Source organism: Marmota marmota, unplaced genomic scaffold (assembly GCF_001458135.2).
Source record: "Marmota marmota marmota unplaced genomic scaffold, marMar, whole genome shotgun sequence".
NCBI classification, from domain to species: domain Eukaryota; kingdom Metazoa; phylum Chordata; class Mammalia; order Rodentia; family Sciuridae; genus Marmota; species Marmota marmota.
Genome location: NW_026000108.1, coordinates 1,658,307 through 1,684,611, shown reverse-complemented (window position 1 = coordinate 1,684,611; position 26,305 = coordinate 1,658,307). Strand labels below are relative to the sequence as shown.

General features: G+C 37.7%; 2 protein-coding genes across 3 annotated transcripts in view; both read left to right on the top strand.

Annotated features, from left to right (window-relative positions):
* The first annotated feature begins 74 nt into the window (after positions 1–74).
* On the top strand, positions 75–18,274 carry Haus3 (HAUS augmin like complex subunit 3). Of its 2 annotated transcripts, none has more exons than XM_015481881.2 (6): positions 75–4,421; positions 5,025–5,255; positions 5,636–6,678; positions 7,650–8,089; positions 9,924–10,152; positions 17,949–18,274. In XM_015481881.2, exons 3-6 carry the CDS (start codon positions 5,770–5,772, stop codon positions 18,180–18,182), a joined length of 1,812 nt encoding a protein of 603 aa, XP_015337367.1. In that variant the 5' UTR covers positions 75–4,421; positions 5,025–5,255; positions 5,636–5,769; the 3' UTR covers positions 18,183–18,274. The 2 variants fall into 2 exon arrangements, with proteins under 2 accessions (XP_015337367.1, XP_048640001.1); XM_048784044.1 differs by adding an exon at positions 14,773–14,798 and having other exon boundaries at positions 5,025–6,678; positions 17,949–18,039.
* A 136-nt stretch (positions 18,275–18,410) lies between these two features.
* Poln (DNA polymerase nu) overlaps positions 18,411–26,305 on the top strand; it is a 165,144-nt gene continuing 157,249 nt past the window's right edge. The window contains exons 1-2 of the mRNA XM_048784045.1: positions 18,411–18,878; positions 20,642–20,786. Coding sequence (XP_048640002.1) covers positions 18,870–18,878; positions 20,642–20,786 — 154 coding nt within the window. The 5' untranslated portion in view covers positions 18,411–18,869. The remainder of the gene's footprint in view (positions 18,879–20,641; positions 20,787–26,305) is intronic.

Here is a 26,305-nt window from a genome sequence, read left to right as displayed (position 1 = left end):
AGGCCTGAGCTTGAGGGCACCTTCGTCATCCAGGCCCTTGGGGATCAGCCCTTGCTGTCCTGTCCTTAGCCTCTGCTGTCTGGGAAGCCTGACAGACCCCACTTGCCAGCCACTCTTGGGACCCCACTGTTAGACCTGGAGTTGAATGAAAGGTGGGGTTGACCCCCACCAGCATGTGCTCACCTGTAGGCCAACAGGTGCTTGTGTTGACTTTCAGGCTTTGCCCTAGCCCTGGGACTGGGGCACTGCCAGGAGCCAGGACAGCTCACCCCTTAGGGGTCTCTGTGCCTGCCAGTTGTCTTCTTTGCACAAAAGCTGTGCAGGACTGTGCCTGAGAACCCTACCCTTGTCCTGCCCCCAGTGTCCCCAGAATGACCTAGGCATGTCCTCTGCTGCCTGCTCTCAGGACCTACCATTTGGAGGTGGGGTGTAGACAGCTGTCCTCTGGTGCTGGTGGTAAGCATGGGGAGCCAGGCTCCTGCTGTGCCTTCGAGGGAGCACCTGTAAGGCTGTGAAACCCTGTGCAGTGGGGAGGACCGGCCACAGTGACCCTGACTGCTTACTGCCCTACAGGGAGCCTCTCACCTGTTGGAGGGAGCCCCCCAGGAGACGAGATCCCTGATCCTCTGAAAGCCCAGCTACCCTGAGAGAAGAGTGCACCTGCTCTCCTGCCTTGCAAGGACAGTGGGGGAAAGATGTGCAGCCAGGAGGCCAGACAGGCACCTCCTGAAAGCTTGGGGTCAACACTGGATCTATGGCAGGGCCCACTGGAGATGGGCTAATGAGACCTACTGGCGGATTTTGGGGTGGCCCTGTGAGAGAAGCTGAGGGGTCCTCTGGTGAGTCTGAGTCCTGGCCCCTTCCCCAGCAGGTAGCAGTGAACTCTGGATTCTTGAGTCCTCTTGAGCCTCCCTCCAGGGGGCCCCAGAGGCAGTTAGTGAGGGCACTCCTAGAAAAGAAGGGAATTCCTGCTGGGAACGCAACTGGGGCCTCAAGAACTGGAGGGGTTTGGCTGTTGATGTAAATGTAGACATTTGAATTCCAAATATTATTATGTATTAGAATCTTCACTACCAGTTCCTGCTGGGGGTAAAGAGTGCCAGGACTGTGCGAAGCACTCTATATAATAGCACCTGGTGTAGTCATGCTGAGTATAAGTCACAGGTGGGAAGCAGAGGCTCAGGGAAAGCACCCCTTCTGCAGTTCAACCAGCCAGAGCTTCCCGGCCTGCCCTGCCGCTCCCAGCCCTCCAGATCCCTCCACCACATACATTCGTCTCTATATACCTCCTTCATATCGCTTGGATTATACCAGCACCTGCGAGACACCTGCTTGCATCCCCACCCTCTCCTCTTCTCTTCTTGGCTGTCAGAGTGACCCCAAGCTGGCCCTGCAGCTCACCTTCCTACAGTCCTCCTCTGGGATTCCTCCCCTGGGATTGAACCCACACACCTGCTCTGTCCTGTCTTTCACCTCGACCCAGCCCCTTGTCCTGCCCCTTGCCCTCTCTGTCTCCATGACAGCTCGGGCCAGGTCTGCTCTGTGGAGTGGCCCCTGAGCCCTCTGTGTCTCTTCCCAACACATTTTTTCTGGGACTGTGGTATATAAATTAGGTGTTGGTCTGATCTGGGCTAATTGCTCCTTCCCCCTTTGCCAGTCCCTTTGGCCAGGCAGCACAGGACACACTGGCCTCACAGGGATCTTTCCAGCATGGAAATGGGTTATGTGGCTCACCTGGGGAGCTGCAGTGGCTCTCAGCTCCTTTCCTCGCTGCCTTCAGCCCCCTTAGCCTGCCCCAGTCTCCTCTGATACACCAGCCCTCTTGGCCCCACTCCTGGCTCCAAGGCCCCTCCACCAGCCACTGTGGTGGCCTCCTTCCTGGTGGTGCTGACCAGAACGCAGTCCTGAGTTTTCACCTTCATCACATGAATGCCAACATGATGAAAAACAAACTCATTCTTCCTTCACCCTCCTCCAACCCCCATGGTCTAAACAAGGTCTTCCGCTTTCTTCTTAATAGGAAGAATAAGAAGAAATGTCATATTATGGCAATCTTCCAGACTAAGCTTTATAGGCCTCCAGGGGTCTGCCAGCTCCCTCTGCTCTTCTACAATCCCCTGTTGCCTTGTGCCAGTTCGCCCCTCCATCTTTTGCCACTTCTGTTACTGCAGAATAAAGCTTTTAACGTATGTCTGAGAATGTCACCCCCCAGCTTAAAAAATGCTCCTTCCCCATTGCTTGGAGAACAGAGTCACACCACCTCCACTGAAAACTATAGCTGAAAACAATGGTGAACACGGCATTATTACTTGCAAAGTTTAAAACAATCAAAAAAAAAAAAAAAAACATTGCCCCAAACCTTAGATGGTTTTTAATATTGATAGGAAAAAAGAATAAGTTTCCACTAGGAAAGAGAAAAGGCAAATAAGCAAAAACACTAGTCCTCACAGCCCTGCATTTAGGTCTGGTTAGTCCATTATATTCTCCTGGGCTTACTCAGGGAGAATTAATTCCTGGGTCCCCTCTACTTTTGGCACCATTCAAATCCCAACTGATTTTGATTGGAAGAAAGAGAGCTTGCCTTGGAAATATTTGCTTTCTTAAATTTCAAATACAACCCTAGGAAACCTTTCCAGGTCTGTATAATTAACCCTCTTGTATTTGTTTTTTGTACTCTGAGGGCTGATGCTGTTATAATTTTTACAGTCCCACAAACACCCTTCAAACAAATAACTGTGTCCAGCAACTCAAAATCAGGTGGAGAGTTTTTGGATCCAGGAAATCCCCCAGGAGTCACTCAGGGTTTAGGATTGCATCCCCTTGCTCCTGGGGATCAGTAAGCAGCCCCTGTCTTTCTGCATCTTTAGTCTCTTCTGCATTCCTCTTCACATGCTATAAATATCCCCCAAGTTCCTCCCATTTTAAAACAAAACAAAACCAAAACTCCTCCCCTCACCCTTCTTCCCACCCCCTCATCTTTGTCATTTGCCTGTCCCTCCCTCTCCCTCAGTCTTTGCCTCCTCAGCAAAATTTCTTGTCAGTACCGCCTGCATTTCCTCTGGCCAAACCCACTCAACCAGTTCTCTGCTGCACCCACCTCCAGACAGGCGGCAGGGGTCCTTCTGGAACAGCCCCCTGGTTTCCCTGTTCACAGACTGGGCAGCATTCCATGAATTTACCCCCTGTAATGTATGTTTGTTTTAGATCATTTTAGGCTTTATTAACTTTTAAAAGAGGATTAAAAAGTAAAACAAGTTAAGAATTAACAGCAGGTATCTTGACTCGAGTTGGATTCATCTGTCTAGGAACATATATATATTTTTAACTCCTTAAAAACATTAAGAAAAATGATCCAGAATGACTTCTACCTAGACACATTGGACTAGACCATTGTTTAAGAAGCCACCTTAGAATCGTTTGTCGCTGCAATAGTACCGACTATTTTCTAACAACCAAAGCCTACACCTTGCAAATGCAGAAGTTAACTTAGGGAAGAGTTTTGCAAAGTTAACTTTGCAAATGAGTTTCGGTAAAGATGCACACAAATTCTGCCCCATACAAATACATTCTGGCCAATACGAATGATAACCCTGGAAGGTCCCGTGTCACTGTAGGGCATCCACCAGATTTACATCAAATTTAGCAAGCAGTTTATTTCAGCATTCTTTCTTTGACCGCCTGTGTAGTTTCTGGCATCCGCTTCGGAAAGAGCGTTCTGTCCTCGTTGAGCTCCGTACATCCTTGACACCCAACTCCGTGCTTATGTGGGTTATATTTTGGATGTTCTGATATGGGATTGTGGGGGAAGTCAGCTTTTGATTAGATGTTAGGTGAGGGCTTGGGAGTTTAGTGTTTTTCAAAATTACGTCATCGTAAAGGAGTCTTCAGACAATACTCGCTGGCCCTTCAAACGTGCCAGGCGCGGTTCGGACTGGACCGGGGCCTGGGTCCTCTGGCGAGCCTCATTTCTGGCGTCCTGCCGGATTACGCCGCAGGGGAGCCACAGGCTGAGTCGTCGTCGGGCCCAGTCTTTCTGTTCCCTAGAAGTGACGTGACAGGGTCGGCATTCGGGGTATGGAGCGTAGAACCGGTAAAATGGACCTGAGGACGGTTCGCCAGGGGGCGCCGCGGGCGGAGGCTAAGGAGTTAAGGGCCCAGCGGGCCTCCCAACGCGGCCCTGGGGCGGAACGGGTGGGGGCGGGCCTTCTGCAGCATAGCCAATCATCTTGCCTTACAGGGGCCGCCGGGTCCGGGGCGAGGCCCTCTCGGCTCCGCCCCAAGCCTCGCTGGCTCCGCCCACTATGGCACCACATCTGCGCAGACTGCTCCGCGCCCTCTTCCCGGCTTCCTCCTCCCGGCGCTCCCGTGAGGCATCGCGAGGCGCGCAGGCCATAGCCTAGTGGGCGCCGGCGGCCGCTGAGGTAAGGCGGGCTCGAGGCTTTGGGGCAGTCGCGACCCCGAGACGCGCCTGCGCCCCCCTGACCCTTGGTCGCGCGCACGAGTAGCGGTTCCTGGGCCTAGGAGCCGGGCTGGGGCGGCGGGGCGCGGTGAGGCGCGGTGAGGGATCTGGGGACGGCGGGGCGTGGTGAGGGACCTGGGGGTTAACTTGGGGGCTGACCTGGGGACGGCGGAGCGTGGTGAGGGGACTGGGGACAGTTGGACGGGATGAGGGACCTGGGGACGGACCTGGAACTGACCTGGAGTCAGCGGTGCCGGTGAGGGACTTGGGGACGGTGGGGCGGGGTGAAGGACTTGGGGGGTGACAGGGCTGGGGCGGGATGAGGATTGGGAGGGTGAGGTGTGGCGGAGGGTCCAGGGCGCGCCGGGCAGAGAGGGTGGCTCCTGTGGAGTTTGTGGAGCTTCTTTTTAAGGCCCGTTGGGTGATTTTTGTTCATGTGTGTTTTATAACCTACACAAGTGTCATAAATGGATTGCACCAAAAGCAAACAGACAAAAAAGGAGCCCCAGAGATTTGGGGAGCAGAGAGTCAAATGTATTCAGACTTCATGGTCATTAATCCGCAGGTCTTGCCACCTTGCTGACATTCCCTTGGCTAAGTCGTGGTGGATCATTCAGCGATGCGTCTGTTGGAAACAACAAATGTCTGAAATGTTCTTACTTGACTGCTGGGTACCTTAGTACTTTTCAAGTTGAGAGGGGTTCTAAAACCTGAAGCCTGGTGTTCTCTGAACTAGGTTGATCAGACCTGGAAATTGATTCTTGCCAGCTTGGTGAATGCTTATTCACTCATTGAGGTAAATAGTTGATTCCTCCCCAGAGATTGCTTTTTTTTTCTTTAAATTTTCTTCCATAGAGAGTGCATGGAATAGAGTCTACTTAGCCACATGGTGGCTGGATTTGTTTGTATACACTCATTTTGGATTAAAAAATCACTATATAAAACCATTTTATCTTGGGGGAAAAATAGATTTTATTATTAATTAAGTTTTCATTACTGGTTTCGTTTTCTAAGAAATACCCTAATTGTTTTTGTTTTACTTTATCTTCATCAAACCTTGTAGCTGCTACTACCTTTTGGCTTACTGGCTTCCAGATACCATATGCTGTTTATCTGTATTTTTTAAAAAATCATTTGCCTTATTTGGGGTCTAATATTTATTTTCTTCCCCCCTAGGAAGAATCACAGTAGATTCTAAAAATATTTTCCCCCTTCTGTAAAAATTGGTTTTGTTTCTACTTGGATTTATTTTTTTATAAATAGAGCACCATAAACCCATATCAAATACATAAAACTAGGGTAGTTAAACCATGAGTTCTGGGAATGAGTTTGTGGAGACATTAAAAAAAATTGGTTATCCCAAAGCTGATATTCTTAATGGAGAAGATTTTGACTGGCTATTTGAAAATGCTGAAGATGAATCATTTTTGAAATGGTTTTGTGGGAATGTGAATGAACATAATGTATTGTCTGAAAAAGAATTGGAAGCTTTTAGCATTCTTCAAAAATCAGGCAAACCCATCCTAGAAGGGTCGGCATTGGATGAAGTTCTTAAAACCTGTAAAACTTCTGATTTGAAGACACCTAAACTGGATGACAAAGAGCTAGAGAAATTAGAGGATGAGGTTCAAACTCTTCAGAGATTAAAAAACTTAAAAATGCAGCGACGTAATAAATACCAGTTGATGGCTTCAGTAAGTAGCCACAAATCTCTGAGGTTGAATGCTAAAAAAGAAGAATCCACTAAAAAGCTGAAGCAAAGTCAAGGAATTCTAAGTTCTGTGAATACTAAGCTCAGTAATGAACTTCAGGCCCTTACTGATGGAGTTACTAAATTGATGATGTTCTTTAGACATTCTAATTTAGGTCAAGGAACAAATCCAATGGTGTTTTTATCTCAGTTTTCCTTAGAAAAATATCTAAGCCAAGAAGAGCAAAGCACAGCAGCATTAACCTTGTATACCAAAAAGCAGTTCTTTCAGGGTATACATGAAGTAGTTGAAAGTTCAAATGAAGAAAATTTTCAACTATTAGATATACACACTCCATCTATTTGTGATAATCAAGAAATCCTTGAGGAGAGACAACTAGAGATGGCCAGGCTGCAGCTAGCATATATCTGTGCTCAACATCAGTTGATTAACTTGAAAGCAAGTAATTCGAGCATGAAGTCGAGCATAAAATGGACAGAGGAGAATCTTCATAACCTAACCAGCAAGGTAAACTAACTGGATTCATATCATAATTGTTAGGAATACAGGATTTAATATTACTATTAAAATACTTCAGAAAGGGCATATAAAGAAATTATAATTTTTAATTTTCTCTGTTTAATGCTTATTTGTGATATGTGTCAGTGTTTTGCACAATTAGAGCTCATATTAAAGGAGGGAAGAAATAATCATTATAATCCCAACCACATTACCTAGTTTAAAAAAAATGTTTTGCATTGTGAATCTGAAATTTGTTTAATTCAGATATAGATTGAACTCAAATTCCCTTTTTATGATGGGAAATTAATATCTTAATTAATGTCTTAATTCTGGATATTCTCCTGTTTGCTCTGACCAGAGCATGATGGTAAGGAAATCAGAGCTCCAGGTTCTATGGACTGAATTCCTGCTTCCTTGTTGAGAATGTATAGATATATTGTAGCTTTCTATATGTAGTTTTGAGAAGCTTGTTTAGTAATGTAACCACTAGATTGTTGGGTAAAAATGTAACTTTTCTGAATCTGAATACTAACACGGTGAGTTACTATAACTGACAAACTTTGGCATAATAAAGAAATTATTGAGTTCTGTGCTAAAATTAGCTGAGAATACCTACTTGCATTCAGTGAGTAGTGTGGTAATTATGTTTTTGATTAAGTAAAACAAGCATGATGAGATCTTATCTTATTTTGGTAGTCATGAGTGAGAGTGTGTGTGTGTGTATACACACGCGCGCATGTGTATGTGTATATATAATAGCATTAAAGTTTAGTAATTCATGTTGGCCTTACTCAGTCCATGTTTTTCCTTTTTAAGCTGTGATTTTGGCTTATACTAATAGGAAATTAGTTTCTATTCATTGAGCTTATTATCACCTCAAATAGAAAGTGAAAATAATCTTTAAAAACTATTTTGTTTAAACCTACAGTTTTAAATGTAATTGCTTTTTTTTTTTTTTTTGGTGTGTGTGTGTGTAGGCTATTGGCAAAGAAAATTTGGATGCTAAAATTTCTAGCTTGAACAGTGAGATTCTGAAACTTGAAGAACAAATCACTCATATAAAAGATAAAACTTTGCCTGCTGTGGTAAAAGAGAATGCCCAGTTATTGAATATGCCAGTTGTAAAGGGAGATTTTGATCTGCAGATTGCTAAACAAGATTATTACACAGCAAGACAAGAGTTAGTTTTAAACCAGTTGATAAAACAAAAGGCATCATTTGAACTTGTACAGTTATCATATGAACTTGAATTAAGGAAACATTGGGACACGTATCGTCAACTTGAAAACCTGGTTCAAGAACTTAGTCAAAGTAACATGATGCTCTACCAGCGATTAGAAATGTTAACAGATCCATCAGTCTTTCAGCAGATAAATCCAAGGAATACCATTGATACCAAGGATTATTCTACTCATAGGTATGTGCATTTGGTTTCTTCCTAAGTAATTTTTTTGTTGTTTTTGGGAAAGTCTTGAGAGAGTTTGAACTAAAGTTATAGAAGTTTAAAAAATTGTTTATACTTTATTTTTGACTTTTGTTCTCTTCTTTTTTTTTACAGGCTTCTTTTCCCTGTTTTATTTATTTTTTTCTCCCTTTCCATTCATGTTAGATCTGAATGCAACTAAAAAGTTGAATTGGATGAATTGGAGGAATGAATAAGATACAAGTTTTGACTCCTGTTTAGGCACCATTATAGATACCTCATTTTGGATTTGGGGCAGGAAGTTCAAATATAGCTTGGAATCATAGGTATTGCTAGGCAGGGGACTGACAGCATTTGGAAAAGGTGGCAGTAGAGTTGGGGAAAAGATTTTATTTCTGTGTCTGGTCAGGTGGATCATTGAGAATTTTCTTTATATTTAAGCAGTTGATAGTACTGGGATACTGAAATTGGAGGATTCAGTAGTATTTCAAAACTCTGGATGATTCTACTCTTGAATTTTTTCCAGGACTAAAGTAAAATCATCTAATCTTTTTTTTCTCTTTTAATGCAAGGCCCTGGATTGAACCCAGGGCCTTGCTCATGCTAGGTCAAGTGCTGCCACTGAGCTATATCCCTAGCTGTTTTCTTGTTAATAAAATTAAGGGACATGAGGGCTGGATTGTGGCTCAGTGGTAGAGAGCTTTCCTAGCATGTGTGGGGCACTGGATTCGATTCTCAGCACCACATATAAATAAATAAAATAAAGGTCCATTGACAACAACAACCAAAAAAAGAATATGAATAGAACTTAGCACTACTTTATTGTACAATTTTGGGGAGTCATCGATGTCATGATCTACGTGAATAATGCCTCTTAAAATTGTTATATCCCACAGGATCATAATTGGCAGCCTTGGACTTCAGCCAGTTTTTAAAAGTCCAATACAACTTAAAAACACACACAATTTATTTATTTATTTTTAAAAATGAAACTGGACCCTAACATCAAATTTATTTATTTATTTATTTTGGTGGTGCTGAGGATTGAACCCAGGGCCTTCTGCATGCAAGACAAGCACTCTACCAACTGAGTTATATCCTCAGCCCCAACATGCATTTATTTTTAAGAGAAAGAGCAGATCCTTTTTGTCAGATATGTGTGGAAGGTATTGCCTCAGATTTTTTTATTTGCCCTATAGAATGATGGATTTTTCTGCTATCAATGTTGTAAGTGTTAAAGTGGTCTCAGTGCTCATCAGATTTTAATTTATCAACCAAATACAAATTGAAGTAGTAAGCTTGTTGTTTGTAGTCCTTTATTTTTTGCATTTTAACATTATTTACATTTTTAGTTTTTTTCTCTTAATCCCATTGCAATCCTGAAAAATAGGTATTGAGATACAGAAGTTAAATCTCAGAGATTGATTTGCTCTGAGTCTCATATAATAAAGAACTCAGACCTAGGTCTCCTGTTTCAAAATTCACTGCTGATGCTACTGCATCATAGATGTTTTCTGTGAAAGAAATGTATCACTAAAGCATAGTTTGTTTGAAGTGGGTTAATAGTATTTAAAGTTCAGACAAATTTTATCTTTAAAACTTGGAAGATGGAAAAACAGACTTCAGATGCAATAGTTAGAATATAAGCTTCTGTACTGGAATGGTATAAGAGTTGAATGATTTTAGTTGCTTGATTTTTAGCTCACAAGTTAATATTATTTAGTTTTTACTCAGCTATTCTGCAAATGTCCTAATGTAATGAATTATAATTTTGAGAACTATGCTAACTTAAGAATCTTCTCCTGTAATTTTCATTTTTACATTTTAGGCTTTATCAACTTTTAGAGGGAGAAAATAAAAAAAGAGAATTGTTTGTAACCCATGGAAACCTGGAGGAAGCAGCTGAGAAATTGAAACAGGATGTTTCTCTAGTACAAGATCAGTTGGCAATAACTGCTCAAGAACATTTTTTATTTCTGTCCAAACTGAATAATAATGTTGATGTGCTTTGTGATGTTTTGTATCAAGGAGGAAATCAGCTTTTACTTAGTGATCAGGTGGGTATTTGCCTAATGTGTTGGTAATACACACCTGTAAACCCAGATACTTGGGAGGCTGAGGCAGGAGGATGGCCAATTCAGGGGCAGCCTAGGTAACTTAGTAAGATGCTGTCTCAGTAAAAATATAAGGCTGGAAATGAAGCTCAGTGGTAGAGCACCCCAGGGGGAAAGCATTATAAGAGATAGTAAATAAAATATTATAAGGATATATCACCCCTATCCCATTGCCCTAATATAAAATTCATTTTTTTATCTCTCTGGATTTTTATTCATGTAGCTTTTTTGTATGTGTGTGGGTTGGGGGCGGGTAACTGGGAATTGAAGCCAGGGGCATTTTACCACTGATCTTCATCTCCAGTCCTGTTTTTATTCACTGAGTTTTTATTCACTGAGTTGCTGAAGCTGGCCTCAAACTTGTGATCTTCTTGCCTCAGCCTCCTGTGCCCCTGGGATTACAGGCATATACCACCACACCTGGCTCAAATAGTTTTAATTACTATGCACAGAATATAAAAATTTATAGATTTTTTTCAGACACTACAAATGTTAAATGTTAGAAAAAAATTAAAATCAAGATCTATATTTTTAAATTTACATTAGCAAATCGAGGATTGCCCACTATCTTTTTTTTTTTTTTGCCTGGACTTTTATTTTCTAAAATCATAAGTACAACCAATATGCTAATTTTTCCCTAAGGGAATGATTCCAGTCCAAAAAAAAATAAGGGAAAGTAATAAAGTGGTTGACATAAGAAAATAAAAATGAGCTGGGCATGGTGGCACATGCCTGTAATCCCAGTGACTTGGGAGGCTGAGGCAGGAGAATCACAAATTCCAAGCCAGGGACTGGGGATGTGCCTCAGTGATTAAGCACCTCTGGGTTCAATCCCTGGTACAAAAGAAAAGAAAAATGAATATTAGAGAGGGACATACAGGAGGAAGAGGAGTTTGGGGTTGGTTGATTTTTTTTATTTGTTTATTGAGATTTTTATTTTTTTATTTATTTATTTTTTTTTTAATTTTTTATTGTGGGTTGTTCAAAACATTACAAATTTCTTGCCCACTATCTTTTAAGTCCTCTGTGTACACTTACAGATATATGTTCTTCTGATTGAATTGCCCTCTCTTTTTTGAGGAGTAACTACTGCACTTAATTTTTTTTTTTTTTTTTTATGATTCCCATGCTTCTGTTTATAGTTTTATTACATGTATATTTTCCTAGACTGTATATTCAGATTTATATGTTTTGGGACTTTATATGCCTGGTACATATGTATTTAACAACTTGGCGTTGTTTCTTTTTTTTAGAAAGAGAGAGAGAGAATTTTAATATTTATTTTTTAGTTTTCGGCAGACACAACATCTTTGTTTGTATGTGGTGCTGAGGATCGAACCCGGGCCGCACGCATGCCAGGCGAGCGCTCTACCGCTTGAGCCACATCCCCAGCCCCTTGGCGTTTCTTAACATTGTTTTTGAGATTCATCTATATAAATATATATAAAGCTATTTTCCTTTTTATCTAATTAATATTATTTTATATGAAATTCCACAGTTATCTGTTATGTTGATATTTAGCTTATTTCCAGTTTCTGCTACTTTAAATTACACTGCTGTGAATAGTCCTTAACTGCATGTTTCATAGTTGTACTTTTAAAAGAGCCTCTGGTATACACATGCATACACACTAATATAAGTGGAATTACTGGATTACAGGATATGCACATGTTCAGTTTAATAAGTACAAAGTTGAGTGTTCCTTATCTGAAATTCTTGAGTCCAGACATATTTCAGATTTCAGGTTTTTTTTTTTTTTTTTAAACTCATTTTTATTTTTTATTTTTTTTTTAAATATTTATTTTTTAGTTGGACACAATACCCTTATTTCACTTATTTATTTTTATGTGGTGCTGAGGATTGAACCCCAGGGTCCCGCATGTGCAAGGTGAGCGCTCTACCGCTGAACTACAACCCCAGCCCGATTTCAGAGTTTTTTGGATGTTGGAATATTTACATATAATTTACTAGTTGAGCATCTCTATTCTGAAAATCTAAACAAAAACTTTTTGAGCCCTGACATGGCACTTAAAATGTTTCACTTTTGGGATTTTTTAGATTAGGAGTGTTTATCCTGTAAATCAAATTGTTTTCTAAAGTGGTTATATCATATCGCACCAGCAGTATCTCAAGAGGTACTATTTACTTGTATCCTTTTCATCACACAGTGTTGACTTAAAAATTTCTGCCAGTCCCATGGGGAAAAACAATGTTCATTTTGGGTTGTAATTTGTATTTCTCCAATTATTAGCCTCCCTTCACTTCTTTAGTGATCATTCACCTTTTTTGACAATTGCTTATTCATGTCTTTTGCCCATTTTTTAAGTCCTTAAATCATTTGTAGGAGTTCTTTGTATGTTTCAGTGTCTTTGTTAATCATGTGTGAAATATATTTGTGACTTGTCTTTTTCACTCTTCTTCTGTTTTTTCCTCTTTGAGGCTTTTTTTTTTTTTTTTGTACTGGGGATTGAACCCAGGGATGCCACAGAGCTACATCCCCAGACCCTTTTATTTATATTTTTTTTGAGACAAGGTTTTGCTAAGTTGTTGAGGCTGGTCTCAAACTTGTGATTCTCCTGCCTTAGCCTCCTGAGTTGCTGGGATTAAGGATTTTAATTTTTATCTCATATTCTTTTTGGTGTGCCTTTTCTAATATCTTTGTTCTCTCTCTCTCTCTCTCTCTCCCTCTCTCTCCCTCTCTCTCTCCCCCTCTCTCTCCCTCTCTCTCCCTCTCTCTCCCTCTCTCTTTTGTCAAAGAACCTTTATTTTATTTATTTATATGTGATGCTGAGAATTGAACCCAGTGCCTCAACATGCTAAGCACGTGCTCTAGCGCAGAGCCACAACCCCAGCCCTGTTCTGTGTGTTTTGTTAAAGTTTGTTCTTAATATTATAATTGTAGTCCCTTTAAGTTTGTTTTTATATACCAATGAGGTAGAATTCTCATTTTGTTTTTATTTACTTTTTTCTCCTATGAATAACCAAATTGTTCCATCATCTTACATTAAGACATTTTATTTATTTAAATGCCATATCAGTTTCAAGGATGAAATTTTTATTTATTTATTTTTTTAGTTGTGGATAGACCTTTATTTTATTTATTTGTATGTGGTGCTGAGAATCGAACCCAGTGCCTCATACATTCCAGGCAAATGTGCTCCACTGAGCCATAGCCCCAGCCCGAAATTTTTATTATTAATGAAACTGAATATTTTTATTATCTCCCAGTGAATAGAGCCTTTTATTATGAAATACTCCTTAAATGCTTTTGCCTTCATGTCTATTTTGTTTGATACTATATGCACTAACAGTTCTGAACTGAAAATTTATAGCAAACCTAGAGTCATTGGAGGAGCTAGGTGATTCCTGTTGAACTATAATTCTAAGCAAGAGTTTTACTTCTGGGCCAATCTAATCTTTAGGTGTCCTTTGGGTCCTCAGCTTATTATAGAGAGTCTTCTGTTTGACTCTCTACCTTCTGGGGACCGTGGACTTTTTATTGCTTTTAGGAAGCTTTTGTTTAGTTTGATTTAAAAAAAAAATCATTCATTTTTTAAAATATTTATTCTTAAGCTTTAGGTGGACACAATATCTTTATTTTACATTTATATGGAGGTGAGGATTGAACCCGGTGCCTTGTTCATGCTAGGCGAGCACTCTACCACTGAGCCACAACCCCAGCCCCTCATTCATCTTTTTTTTTAAATATTTTTTTAGTTCTAGTTGGACACAATACCTTTATGTTATTTATTTATTTTTATGTGGTGCTGAGGATTGAACCCAGCACCTTGTATGTGCTAGACAAGCGCTCTACTACTGAGCCACAACCCCAGCCCCTCATTGATCTTTTTATTTTATTTTTTTGGCTATTCTGGGGATCAAACACAGGACCTTGTTAATGCTAGGTAAGCTCTCTGCCACCAAGGAATACCCCCAGCCCTGAGCTTTTTATATTGTTTCCTGTGAGAGGATTGATCTGAAAAGCTAGCCTACCTTTCCTTTGAAACAGAAAGGCCTATGATTAGGGTTTTTGAGGTTTTTTTTTTTTTTAATTTATTTTTAATTAATTAATTAATTGATTTTTTACATTTGAATCAGATGGGATATAATTTCTCATTTTTCTGAGTGTACAGGTTGAAGAATTACATTGGTCATGCAGTCACATATATACCCACAGCAATAATAATTTTTTTTAATTGTGATAAAACATAAAACAAAAAATTTGCAGTTTTTTAAAAAATATTTTCAGTTGTAGATAAACACAATACCTTTATTTTATTTACTTATTTTTATGTGGTGCTAAGGATCGAACCCAGGGCCTCACACATGCTAGTCAAGTGCTCTACTGCTGAGCTACAACCTCAGCCCAAATTTGCAGTTTTAACCATATTTAAGTGAACAGTTCAGTGGCATTAAGTACATTCACATGGTTATGCAGTCATGAGTACTGTATATTTCTAGAAATTTTTCATCATCCCTCTCAGAAACTACAAATTGGTCAGTAGCTCCCCATTTCTTCTCTGCTCAACTCCTAACAATCACTATTCTACTTTTTGTCTCCAGGAGTTTGCCTATTCTAGATTCCTCATGTAAGTGAAATCATATATTTATCTTTTTGTGATTGACTTATTTCATTAACATAATGTTTTCAAGGTTCATCCATGTTGTAGCATGTGTTAGAATTTCCTTTTTAAGACTGAATAATTCATTGTGTGTGTGTGTGCACATACATTGCTTTATTTATTCATCTGTTCATGGCATTTGTATTACCACCTTTTTCAATGTTGTGAAAAATGTGGCCTTACATGTTGGTGTACTGGTATCTGTTTTGAGTTCCTGTTTTCATTTCTTTGGGATATATATCTAGGAGTATATACTGCTGGATTATGGTAATTCTAATATTTAATTTTTTGAGGAATTGCCTGTTTGCCACAGCAACTGTACTATTGTCCATGTACATGTAATGCATAAAGTTTCTTAATTTCTCCATATTTTCTGCCTTCATGTCTCTTGTTTGATACTATATGAACTAACAGTTCTGAACTTTTTTTTTTTTTTTTTAATAGCAGCTACTGTAATGGGTGTGAAGTGCTGTCTGATTGGTTTTTTAAGACTATTTCCCGGGCTGGGGATGTGGCTCAAGCGGTAGCGCGCTCGCCTGGCATGCGTGCGGCCCGGGTTCGATCCTCAGCACCACATGCAAACAAAGATGTTGTGTCCGCCGATAACTAAAAAATAAATATTAAAAAATTCTCTCTCTCTCTCTCTCTCTCTCTCTCTCTCCCCCCCCACCTCCTTCTCTCTTTAAAAAAAAAAAAAAAAGACTATTTCCCATTACTGATTTTGTCTTGTTGCTCTGTTAGAGAAATGTGTAAAAATTGCCATTATTATGATAGATTTGACATTTTCTCTTGGTAGGTACATCAATTTTTATTTATTTTGAGTCAATTTTTATAAGTTATGTCCAAGGTTTTAAATTTTGGTGAATAATTACCCTAGTGGATTTAAGTTTTGGTAAATCAAAGCATTACATAATAACATTCTGTTCTAGTTCTTTTTTCTGATACTAATATTCTGTGCCATCCTTCTTTGAAAGTTTATGGTTCTCTTTTATATATTTTATTATTCTCTTTTTCTTAGCATTTTGAAATAAACATTTTCACTTTCTAAATATCAGTTTCTAATATTACAATACTTTATTTTAATTACTGTGCCACAATTTCAGAAACCATTCCCCATTTTGGATATTTTTGGATATTTTGATAGTTGTTTTTTGTTTTGGGTTTGTTCTTCATCAGCATCATCTACATATCTACATCCTTTGTGTATTTAGCTTTTTGTTGTTGGATATTTTTCACTTGGGTTAATTCTTGGAAGTGTGGTCATTGGAGTTTTTGAGATATACACATTTTCCTTTTTTTTTTTTTTTCTTTGATGATGCTACCATATTTCTTTTCTTGGGGAATAGCACTTATTTCTAATGTCAGCAGTATCCCTATTTAGTATCCCTAGGCACCATTGCCCAATGGTATACTATCATTTTATGAATTGCTAAGAAAAAAACTTCCAGTTAAACTGACATGATGCTTTGTTTTTGAAAAATTTCATTTTTTCATATTTACTAGCATCTTTTAGGTGTTGTGGACATAGCTTTACTTATTTTTGTATTATTTCACTGTTAAATTTGCATTAAAAGGAAAAAATAAGCCAATTAAAATGATTATAGAGTACTTCTAAAACTTCACATTCAACTTCTTCTAAATTGTTTTTAATTCAAAGTGGCATGTATTTTTTTCACACTATATATCAAGAATGTTGGTGTGAAAGCATTCTTGAAAGGATTTGTCCAGAAACAATCATATGATGTTCTTGATTATAAGAAGTGTCTTGATTTTAGATGTGTTAAGATACAAAAAAATGCATCCTAGAATCCCTACAATTGGATAGTTTTATTATAATTTATCATGATGTATTATTAATGTTTTTCCCTAGCTCAATATGATATAAAATGTCATATAACAGTTTTTTCAGTTAGAGTTTTATTGTTAAAATGAAGCTGAACATTTTTTCATATCTGTAGGAGTATTTTATCAACTGTAAGATCTTTAGTATTTAATTAAAGGTGAGATTGTTTTTCAGTATACTACATTAATCACATTTTTCCTCAGAGGCGACTACTAGATGTAGAACAAACATGGCAAAATTTTTAGGAAATGTAGTACTGCTCTGGTTGGGGCTGGGGCTGGGGCTCAGTGGTAGCACACTTGCCTGGCATGTGTGAGGCACTGGGTTTGATTCTCAGCACCACATATAAATAAAGAAAATAAAGGTCTATCAACAACTAAAAAAAAAAAAAAGAAGTAGTACTGCTCTGTAAAACTTGTACTTTGGAATCATCATGGAACCTAACAAAATGTGTACTCCTGGCCCTATTGCAGAGATCGAGTAATATTCTGAAGTGAGGTATAGGAATTCATATATTCATAATAAGCACCCTGGTGATTTTGATGCTTGTGGACCATGCTGAGAAACTGTGGAATGTTGAGGTAGTTGGAAAACCTCTGGTGATACTGGCTAAAATTTATAAGAATAGAATGTTTGGTTAGAAAGCTATGAAAATTTGTTAGTAGAATGTTTGAAGTGCTAAGACATGAAGAAATTGAATTTATTAAATAGTGAGAAGAGTCCGTATTAATCTTCTTGAGCAGGAAAAATAAGTCAGGATGGTTTTTGTTGAATGTTGTATGCAATTTTGTCCTGTAAGACAATGAAAGAAATATGGAGATGTTTATTAATTCTTTTTTATTGGTCTTCATTTCAAGTCTTTCTCTGTACCTGTGTGTAGAGTAACCAGAGATTAGGATAAAATAGAGTTTGATTGATTAAGCAGAATTTAAACTCGGTGAGAAAGATTTTGTTTATTCTTGTATCCATAGTCTCTGAAACAGTGCTTTTCACATGGCAGGTATTCATTAATATCTTTGAATATAGGAATACACAGAACAGTTTATATATCAAGTTTACACATAAAAGAGTTTGCTTTGAATCACTTAAAATTATCAGTAGTTGCAATTAATTTTATGTGGAATCCATAAACCTAGTATAGATTTTTAATCATGGCTTATATTGCTGAAATTATGGGAAGTTATTTTAAAAAGTTATCATTTTGTCTTATAAATTATAATTTGTGTTAGGAGTAAAGTTGCTGAATTAATAGCATTTTTATTTTCCTTTTTTAGGAATTAACAGAACAGTTTCATCAAGTTGAATCCCAACTGAATAAGCTAAATCATCTCCTTACTGATATTCTTGCTGATGTGAAGACAAAAAGAAAAATTTTGGCAACTAATAAATTGCATCAAATGGAAAGAGAATTATATGTATATTTTTTAAAAGATGGAGACTACCTGAAAGATGTTGTGGAGAATCTAGAAAACCAATCAAAGATTAAGGATGTTAGTTTTAAAAATTGAAAATTACTAAAAACTGAATCTTTACATCTGTTTTAATGTTTTTTGTAATAGGAGACTATATCTAATAAACATGATGATGTTTTGAAATTTGAGATCAATGGACTATTTCATTTAATGGATCCAAGTGTTATAGAGGTTGAACATCCCTAATTGGAAAATTCAAAATCTGATTTCAGTGTGCAGGCATGACACTATAAGTGGAAAATTTCCCATTTGACCTCATGTTACACAACACAAGTGCACTAATTGTGTAAAATTATATGCATATAAACTATATATGAAAAAAGCAAATTTCATGTTTAGACTTGATTTCCTTCCCTAAGATATCTCATCATACATATGCAAATATTCTAAAATCTGAAGTACTCTTGGTCCCAGGCAGTTCAGATAAGAGTTATTCAACCTTATTAATTTTTTTTTTTATAATTGTTCGAAGTACCAGTACTTTATTTGCTAGATGACACTTAATACTGGTAAATGTTTACTTATAGTAATGCAAATATTTTTTAATAGTTTTTCTTTTACTATTTTTTTTTAAATAGAAGGTGTTAAGTATTTTTAAAAATGTATAGAACTTTGAGCTGACATTTTTAAATCTATAGACCTTAACACACCAATGCTTCCTTTTTGAGTTTTGCTTTCCAAGGTTTTATTTACTGGAGGTCAACTGTGATAAAAAGACATTAAATGGAAATAGTAAGTTGTGAAAATATTTTTATTTGCTCTTTTTAGATATACATGTTAGTAGAGTATTTTTTAACATACATATGTGGAGTATAACTTATTAGGTTCCCATTCCTGTAGTTGTATGTGATGAGTTTCACTGCTCATGTGAAATATGAACATAGGAAAGTTCTGTCTGATTCATTCTACTGACTTACCTATTCCCATCCCCCCACCCTTCCCTTCCTTCCCCATTGTCTACTCCAATGTACTATTTCCCCCAACGCCCATTATGTGTCAGCATCCACATATCAAAATATTTTGAGATTGATTTAGGAAATAGTTTTAAGTTGCTTCCCAGTCTGTAGTGTGATGGAATCTCAAACCATCCCACTTTGTTCTTGAATCATTCCTTTTCTCAGCATATCTGTGTTGTATATGCTACCTGCCTGTTAGTAAGTTGATAACCTTGTCATTTATCAGATGTGTAGAGTTAATACTGTTTCATTAATGCACTGGGGTTTGGAATATATCACCCATGAGTAAGAAAGGACTACTATAAATGAAATAGCTAAATCCCCTTATAGTTGACTGAAGTAAAATTCTGCCACTTAAACTCTATTTTCTCCTAATTCCTATTGTAGACTGAGATTGAACATTCCTACTTATACCAAGAGTGTCAGGACCCCACTGGCCATTTTCACTTCAGGCAGTGTGTTCTGGGGGGCCAACATTTCTGCAAGACAAGATCTCAATAATGCTTTGACTTTAGTATGACTTACTAACATGTCATAAATAGCTTTCAAATGAAATTTAAAATTAAAATTTCAGAATTATATAAAAGTGTTTGCTAAAAGGGTTTAGGATGAACATTTGAATTTCTTAGGAGTGAAAATACTTCAGTGATGGAATATATTTAATATGGGATATTAGTGTAGTATTTGGACAATTAGAAATTATTTTAAAATTAGTATAAAATAATTTTGAGTAGTTTATCCCTTGAGAGCCCAGTTTATACATTGTCTTTGTTAAATATGTTATGAACTTTGTATGGATTACCTTTAAGAATATTCTAAACCTACCTACTTGTTATATGGAATGACAATTAAAAATTATTCATATCAGGTGGGTTTTTAAAAAAATTTTCAGGAGGTAGTTTTTAATAAATGTTTTTAGCTTTATCAGGAAATAATTATGCTTCAGAGCCAGTAAGCCCCGTTAATTTTTGTAATCCATTGAACAAAAAGGTTTATATTAAATATTGTATCTGTTATATTAAAAATTATTTTTGTTAAGTAAACTAATTCACTTGAAAATTTTTTGGCAATGAATTTTGTGTATATTTAGCTATCAGCTTCTCACTTAGGTGATTTCTTTGCTATTTATTTTTTACTATTCTGTTTTTCCTATACTGTTAAACAGTACTGTTTAAATTAGTGCCAGATAATTTAGATGTGTGACCAGATGCTTGATCTGTATTGTTCCTACTTAAACTTTTACCTGTTTTCAGCTTTGTATAGTTGAAGGTGAGTAATAGGCATGTTTGAGTAGGTTTTTTGCTTCATAATTGGTTAACTTCATAATTAGCTCTTTTTCTGCTTTCTGTTATCCCCTAATTAAACCTCTAGTTATTGTTTTCTTTTTACTATGTGTATTATGAAACCTGTATTCTGTGGTTATTGATGTACTTTTAAAATGAAAGTCTCAGTTTATACATTTTTCAAGTAACTGGTCTTTATTATTATGAAGTCTCAGAATTAACATGTCGATATTTATCTTGTTAACCTTACATTTAGGTCTTTTTGAAAATGGAAAATTGTGAGACCTGTGTAGGCTTTGATCTCTCTAAGATACCACTCTCCTCTATTGCTCAGAAGATTATGTGTGCTCTGCATTCAGGTGATTTAGTGGATTCTAAGAACTGGGGAGAGAGTACAAAGAGTGAGTAATTTTTTTATGAGCCTTTCTATCTTTATTATGTTGAATGCTAATTATTCTCAAGAGTAGAAGAACTGAAAGTGGTGGAATGAATGTAGCAAAATTATCCCCTGGAACTTTATATTTTGTAGGGAAGTTCTATGCCTACAAAAAAATTCACCCTTTTTATTCCCATTCAATGTTGAAATTCTGCTTGCTGAATTTTACAGTCCCTTAACCCTTGTTTAAATGTTTAACACTGTATTCCTTGTTCCAGGGATTTCTGTCAAAAAAGTTCCTTCAGTCTGGATCAGGTATTTAAGTGCCTTCAAAAAAGATTGGCTTTGGGCTGGGGTTGTGGCTCAGTGGCAGAGCGCTCACCTAACATGCATGGGGCACTGGGTTCCATCCTTAGCACCACATAAAAATAAAAAATTAAGATATTGTGCCCACCTAAAACTAAAAAATAAATATATAAAAATTAAAAGAGAGAGACTGACTTTTTCTGGTGATGTAGCTTAGTGTTTGAGCACTAGCCTAGTGGGCGCAAAGCCCTTCCTTGACTCAATCCCCAGTACTGGGGGTGGGTGGTGGGGGGGGTGGGTGGAGCTGGGCTCTTTCTCAGTGCCTCTTGGTTGGCTGTCAGGTCACTGAACCTGTACAGTTTTTGCTATTGTGGGTGGTACATAAGAGCAGTGTATTTTACTTCCATGAAAATGTATTAACTCTAGGTGACAAAGACCAGTGGGTTTATATATATGTTTGTGATGTGTACTATAATCATAAAAGCAGTGACGTATGCTCACAAGTATGGCTAAACTGTTTGTGACATCAGAGTTCATTTGCAAAGCAGACTTCATTCTAACTTTGCAGGTCTGGGCTAATGATTTGTAGTTTCTTTCTTTTCCTATTGTGTATTGTAAGTGAGATATTATTAAGTTATTAGATTGAAATAAAATAATTGAGAGGATTTCCAAATATCAGCACAAGTGCTGTTATAAACAATTTCTTGAAGATTCATTAGCACTTAACATTTCGATCTGTTCACATTCTAACATCTGTTGCTTGTGTGCCTTACAATAGAAATCACTAATAAATAAACAAGTGAGAATGTTTGACCAATGTATCCAAATAAAAGGGATATTAAAGATAATTATTTAAACTGTGAATACTGTTTTATCTTATTCCCCTTTACTTCCCCTAAAATACTATTATTTTCCAGGTACATAGTCCATACCCAGAAATTCTTATAAGCTTATTTATTTTTCCACATATTTTAAAAAATAATAGGTTATCGGATACAGTAGTGTATGTATGTGATTCCAGCTACTCTGGAGGCTGAGGCAAGAAAATTGCAGGTTCCAGACAAGCCTGGGCAACTTAGACCCTGTCTTAAAATAAAAAATAGAAAGAACTAAGAATGTAGCTCAGTGATAGACCCCTCTAGGTTCAATGCCAGGTACTGTGGGGAAAAATCAGAAACTGCTGGGCTGGGGATGTGGCTCAAGTGGTAGGGCGTGTGGCCCGGGTTTGATTCTCAGCACCACATACAAACAAAGATGTTGTGTCCGCCAAAAACTGAAAAATAAATATTAAAAAAAAGTCTCTCTCTCTCTTTCGTTCTCACTCTNTGAAAACTAAAAAATATATATATATATTAAAAAAATATTTTGTATTATTGCTAAGTTACTAAAAACTTACTAGCTAAAACATATTTGTTGTTGGACAGTTTCTGTGGGTCAGGAGCCCAGGCATGGCTTAGCTGGGTCTACTGCAGGGCTGCATTGTAGGTATCAGCCAGGGATGGGGGTCTCATCTGAGACTTGGGTGAGAAAACATTCTCTCCTAAGCCACATGATTATTGGCACAATTAATTTCCTTGTAGGCTTTCAAGTTCGAAGATTGGGGTTTCTCCCAGGTTCTTGGCTGGAAGCTGCCCTCAGGTCCTTTTCATGTGGTCTTCTCCACAGGCAGCATACAATAGGCGGCTTGCTGTTTTCAGAACCAGCAGGAAAGTCTCCCTAGCAAGACTGACATTACAGTTTTCTGTAACATGACCACATAAATCATGTCACCTTGCTATGTCCTTTGTTAAAAAACTAGTTAATAAGTCCCATTCATACTCAAGGGCTGGGACTTACACAAGGGCAAGAACACTAAGAGGCAGGGGTTGTGAAGCCACCTTAGGTCTTTCTATCCCACATCCCCACCTGTTTTCTTCTTAGAAGAATCTGAATTAAAGTTGGATTGCTGGTGGATTATTGGTGAGTGATGCTGGACCTAGATTTCATTGATTTCCGGATTCCTGTCACATGTTGAGCTGTTATATTCTATTTCTTATAAGATACATATTATAAATCAATATTTTATTTCCATGAGTCCATTTCATACCACATAAATATCAAAATTGAACTCAGAAATTAATGAAAGTAAACTACAAATTTTACTATTATAAATACTTTTTAAATAAAAACCAAACAGCATTAAGCCTGTGGTACATGTCACTTTGAAGTCTAATTTTCTAATCTGTTTGACTGACTGAGGTGTCTTAAGACCCACACTGGACTATTATATCGTCTTGAAGCAAGCATAGATTGTTTAAGATTTTCACCATAAAAAAATATTAGACACACAGAAACTTAAAGTACAGCTTAATGAATTAATAAGAACATCCGAGTAACTACTACTTATATTGCCAAAACCTCAGAATCTATTAAAACCCTATTCTTGCTAAAAGGTAATCATTATCCTGACTTTTATGGCAACCACTTCCTAATCTCGGGCATTTTATATTGTCCCAAAGATCATTTTGGCAGAGATTACTTATCCTCTGCATTGGAATTCTGTTCTTCCTTTCTGAGGCACACAGCTGCCCCTCCATAGCATTCTGGTTGCTGCTAAGTGCAACCAAGTGACTAGGGGCTTGGCAGCAGGGTATGAGCGTGGGAGCTCAAGTAGTGTGTGCCATTTCCAGGATTGACCTAAAGATAATACAGTCCTAGAGAATTATGGAATTATGTAGTGATATCACCAGTTATTGGTGACACATTCTGCTCCCTCACACGGTGAAGATAACATTAGAGAAGGATGCCAAGGCAAGCATATAAAGCAGGGTTTATTTAATATATATTTTTTAGTTGTACATGGACACGATACCTTTATTTTACTTATTTGTTTATTTATTTTTTACGTGGTGCCAGTGATCAAACTCCGCCTCACGCATGCTAGGCAAGTGCTCTACAACTGAGCCACAACCCCAGCCCCAAGCAGGGTTTATTTAAAAAGGGGTAAATAGACTTCTCCCATGAGGGAGAAGGGGGCCATAGCTGGTATCCTGGTATCCCAAGAAGTGAGAGTGTTCTGCCTTCTTTTATATGTCTTAGGCTTCCTTTGTTCTCCTGTTCTCTTCCCCTTATTTCTCTCCTTCCTGCCTACTAGGCCCGGAAATGCTCAGAAGGATGGCCAAAAGGTGAGAAGCAGATGGGGGATGGTGTTGGGTGGGGGGAGTCCAAATGGCGCAGCCCAGGACACATTAATTAACAACTTTTATAACTCTCTATAGGGAGGGACAATTCCTGGGACAGGTTACCTTAGCAACCGGTTGGAGCAGGGGCAGGAGGAATGGCTCTGAAGGCATTTTAGTCCTTCAGGGGGAGGTTTCCAACTTCCTGGACTCACTCAAATTGGACTCCTTGATCTGATCTGACCTGATTTACGTATCTATACTTGACTGCCTCTTTTAATTCTGGCTTCAGAAGGACTCAGGCCCTATTTCATGAAATAGCTACACTAATAACTGAGAACTTTCACCTCAGAATGTGAAAGAGAGAGAGAGACTTATTTTTATTCTTTAAACCACTGAATTGTTGGATCCTGTGTGATTGTAACTTAGCCTTTTATCTTAATTCATATACTTTTGCCTATATTCAGAATTGGGTTTATGCAAACATTACAAATTAATAAAAAATTCAAGACCCATAAGTATTTTTTAAAAATTGTTTTAGTTGTTGATTGACCTTTATTTATTTACTTATAGTGGTGCTGAGAATCGAACCTGGGGCCTCACACATGTTGGCAAGCACTCTACCAACTGAGCCAAAACTTTAGCTCAGTATTTGTTAAATCCAATTCATTAAACAAAACTTGTCTTTAGTCCTACCACCCAGTGGAAATATTTTGCAATTTCAGGGATGGAAATGAAACTCAAAGATCTATTGTGATTATTATATTCATTCTAATTGGGAATATATGGATGAACATTTTGTATTATTTTTGCATCTGTCAAATGATTATAAAATTCTCACATCCAGGGCTGGGTTGTGGCTCAGCAATAGAGCGTTTGCCTGCATGTGTGAGGCCCTGAGTTCGATCCTCAGCACCACATACACATAAATAAATAAACAATAAAACAAATAAATAAATAAAGGTATTGTGTTCGACTACAATTAAAAAATAAAATATTTTAAAAAATCCTCACATCCAGTCAATTATCAAACCCTGTAAGGTATTAGATTTCAGTTCCCACTGCCCTCATTCAAGCCCTTCTTTCTTGTGGATTTTTACAATAGCCTCCTGAACTGTTCCTTGCCTTGCCTTTAGTGTACTGCCACTGTTTTCCAGCTTTCTTGGTGTTCCATTCACATTTGACCAAATGTGACTGGAACTTTCAAACACATGCCTTTCTCTCCATCCTCTACTTACCCTTTCTTTTTAATAAATCTTTATTTATTTATTTTTATGTGGTGCTGAGGATTGAACCCCGGGCCTCCCACACACTAGGTGAATGCTCTACCGCTGAGCCCCAATCCCAGCCCCAACTTACCCTTTCTTTCTTACCCAACTTATTCTTTCCAGAATACCATATTGGAAGGAAACAGTTATGCATTTGATTGATGGGCAGCAGTTTTTAGAACACTGTACAGTAGTTATTTGTGTGATGCTCTAGCTCATGGTGCATATTGAGCTCCTGGAAGGCAGGGTAAAGTGTTCTGCTCATCTTACAAGGAATGCCATAGGTGGGCTGATAAGGGAATTCAGCCTTTACTGATTTATTAAGAGTTTTCTACAAGAAAAATGCATGAAGAATTTTACAATTTCATTATATATGTTGTAAATACATTCCTCGGTATTTTTTAGGAGAGGTCCTTTTTTGTTTATGATATAGAAAAAAAAACTTTTTAACATACAGAAAGAAGTTCAGGACTGGGAATTTAGCTCAGTAGTAGAGCACCTGCCTAACAAGCAGGAGGCCCTGGGTTTCAATCCCTAATACTGAAAACAAGAACCCTGAAATATATAATCACACATTTGCCTGAAAAATGTTTATATGCTTGTATGCAAACCTGCATAATTTTATGTAAAATTGTGAAAGTGCTATTACATTGTTAATTCAGGCATTTTCTTGCTCATTGAGCTTTCTCTTTATTTTTAACCCATGTTAACAACTTAATGTATACCTTCTATATTTTTTTCTATTTCTTATTTTATTTATATATATATATATATATATATATATATATATATATAAAAAGCTGGGGATGTGG

Excerpts from the sequence above, each read along its gene's own strand:
- Haus3 (XM_015481881.2), top strand. The coding sequence starts at position 5,770 with ATGAGTTCTGGGAATGAGTTTGTGGAGACATTAAAAAAAATTGGTTAT. Across the intron at positions 8,090-9,923 it reads AAGGATTATTCTACTCATAG|GCTTTATCAACTTTTAGAGG; the intron begins GTATGTGCATTT and ends TTTACATTTTAG. Across the intron at positions 10,153-17,948 it reads AGCTTTTACTTAGTGATCAG|GAATTAACAGAACAGTTTCA; the intron begins GTGGGTATTTGC and ends TTCCTTTTTTAG.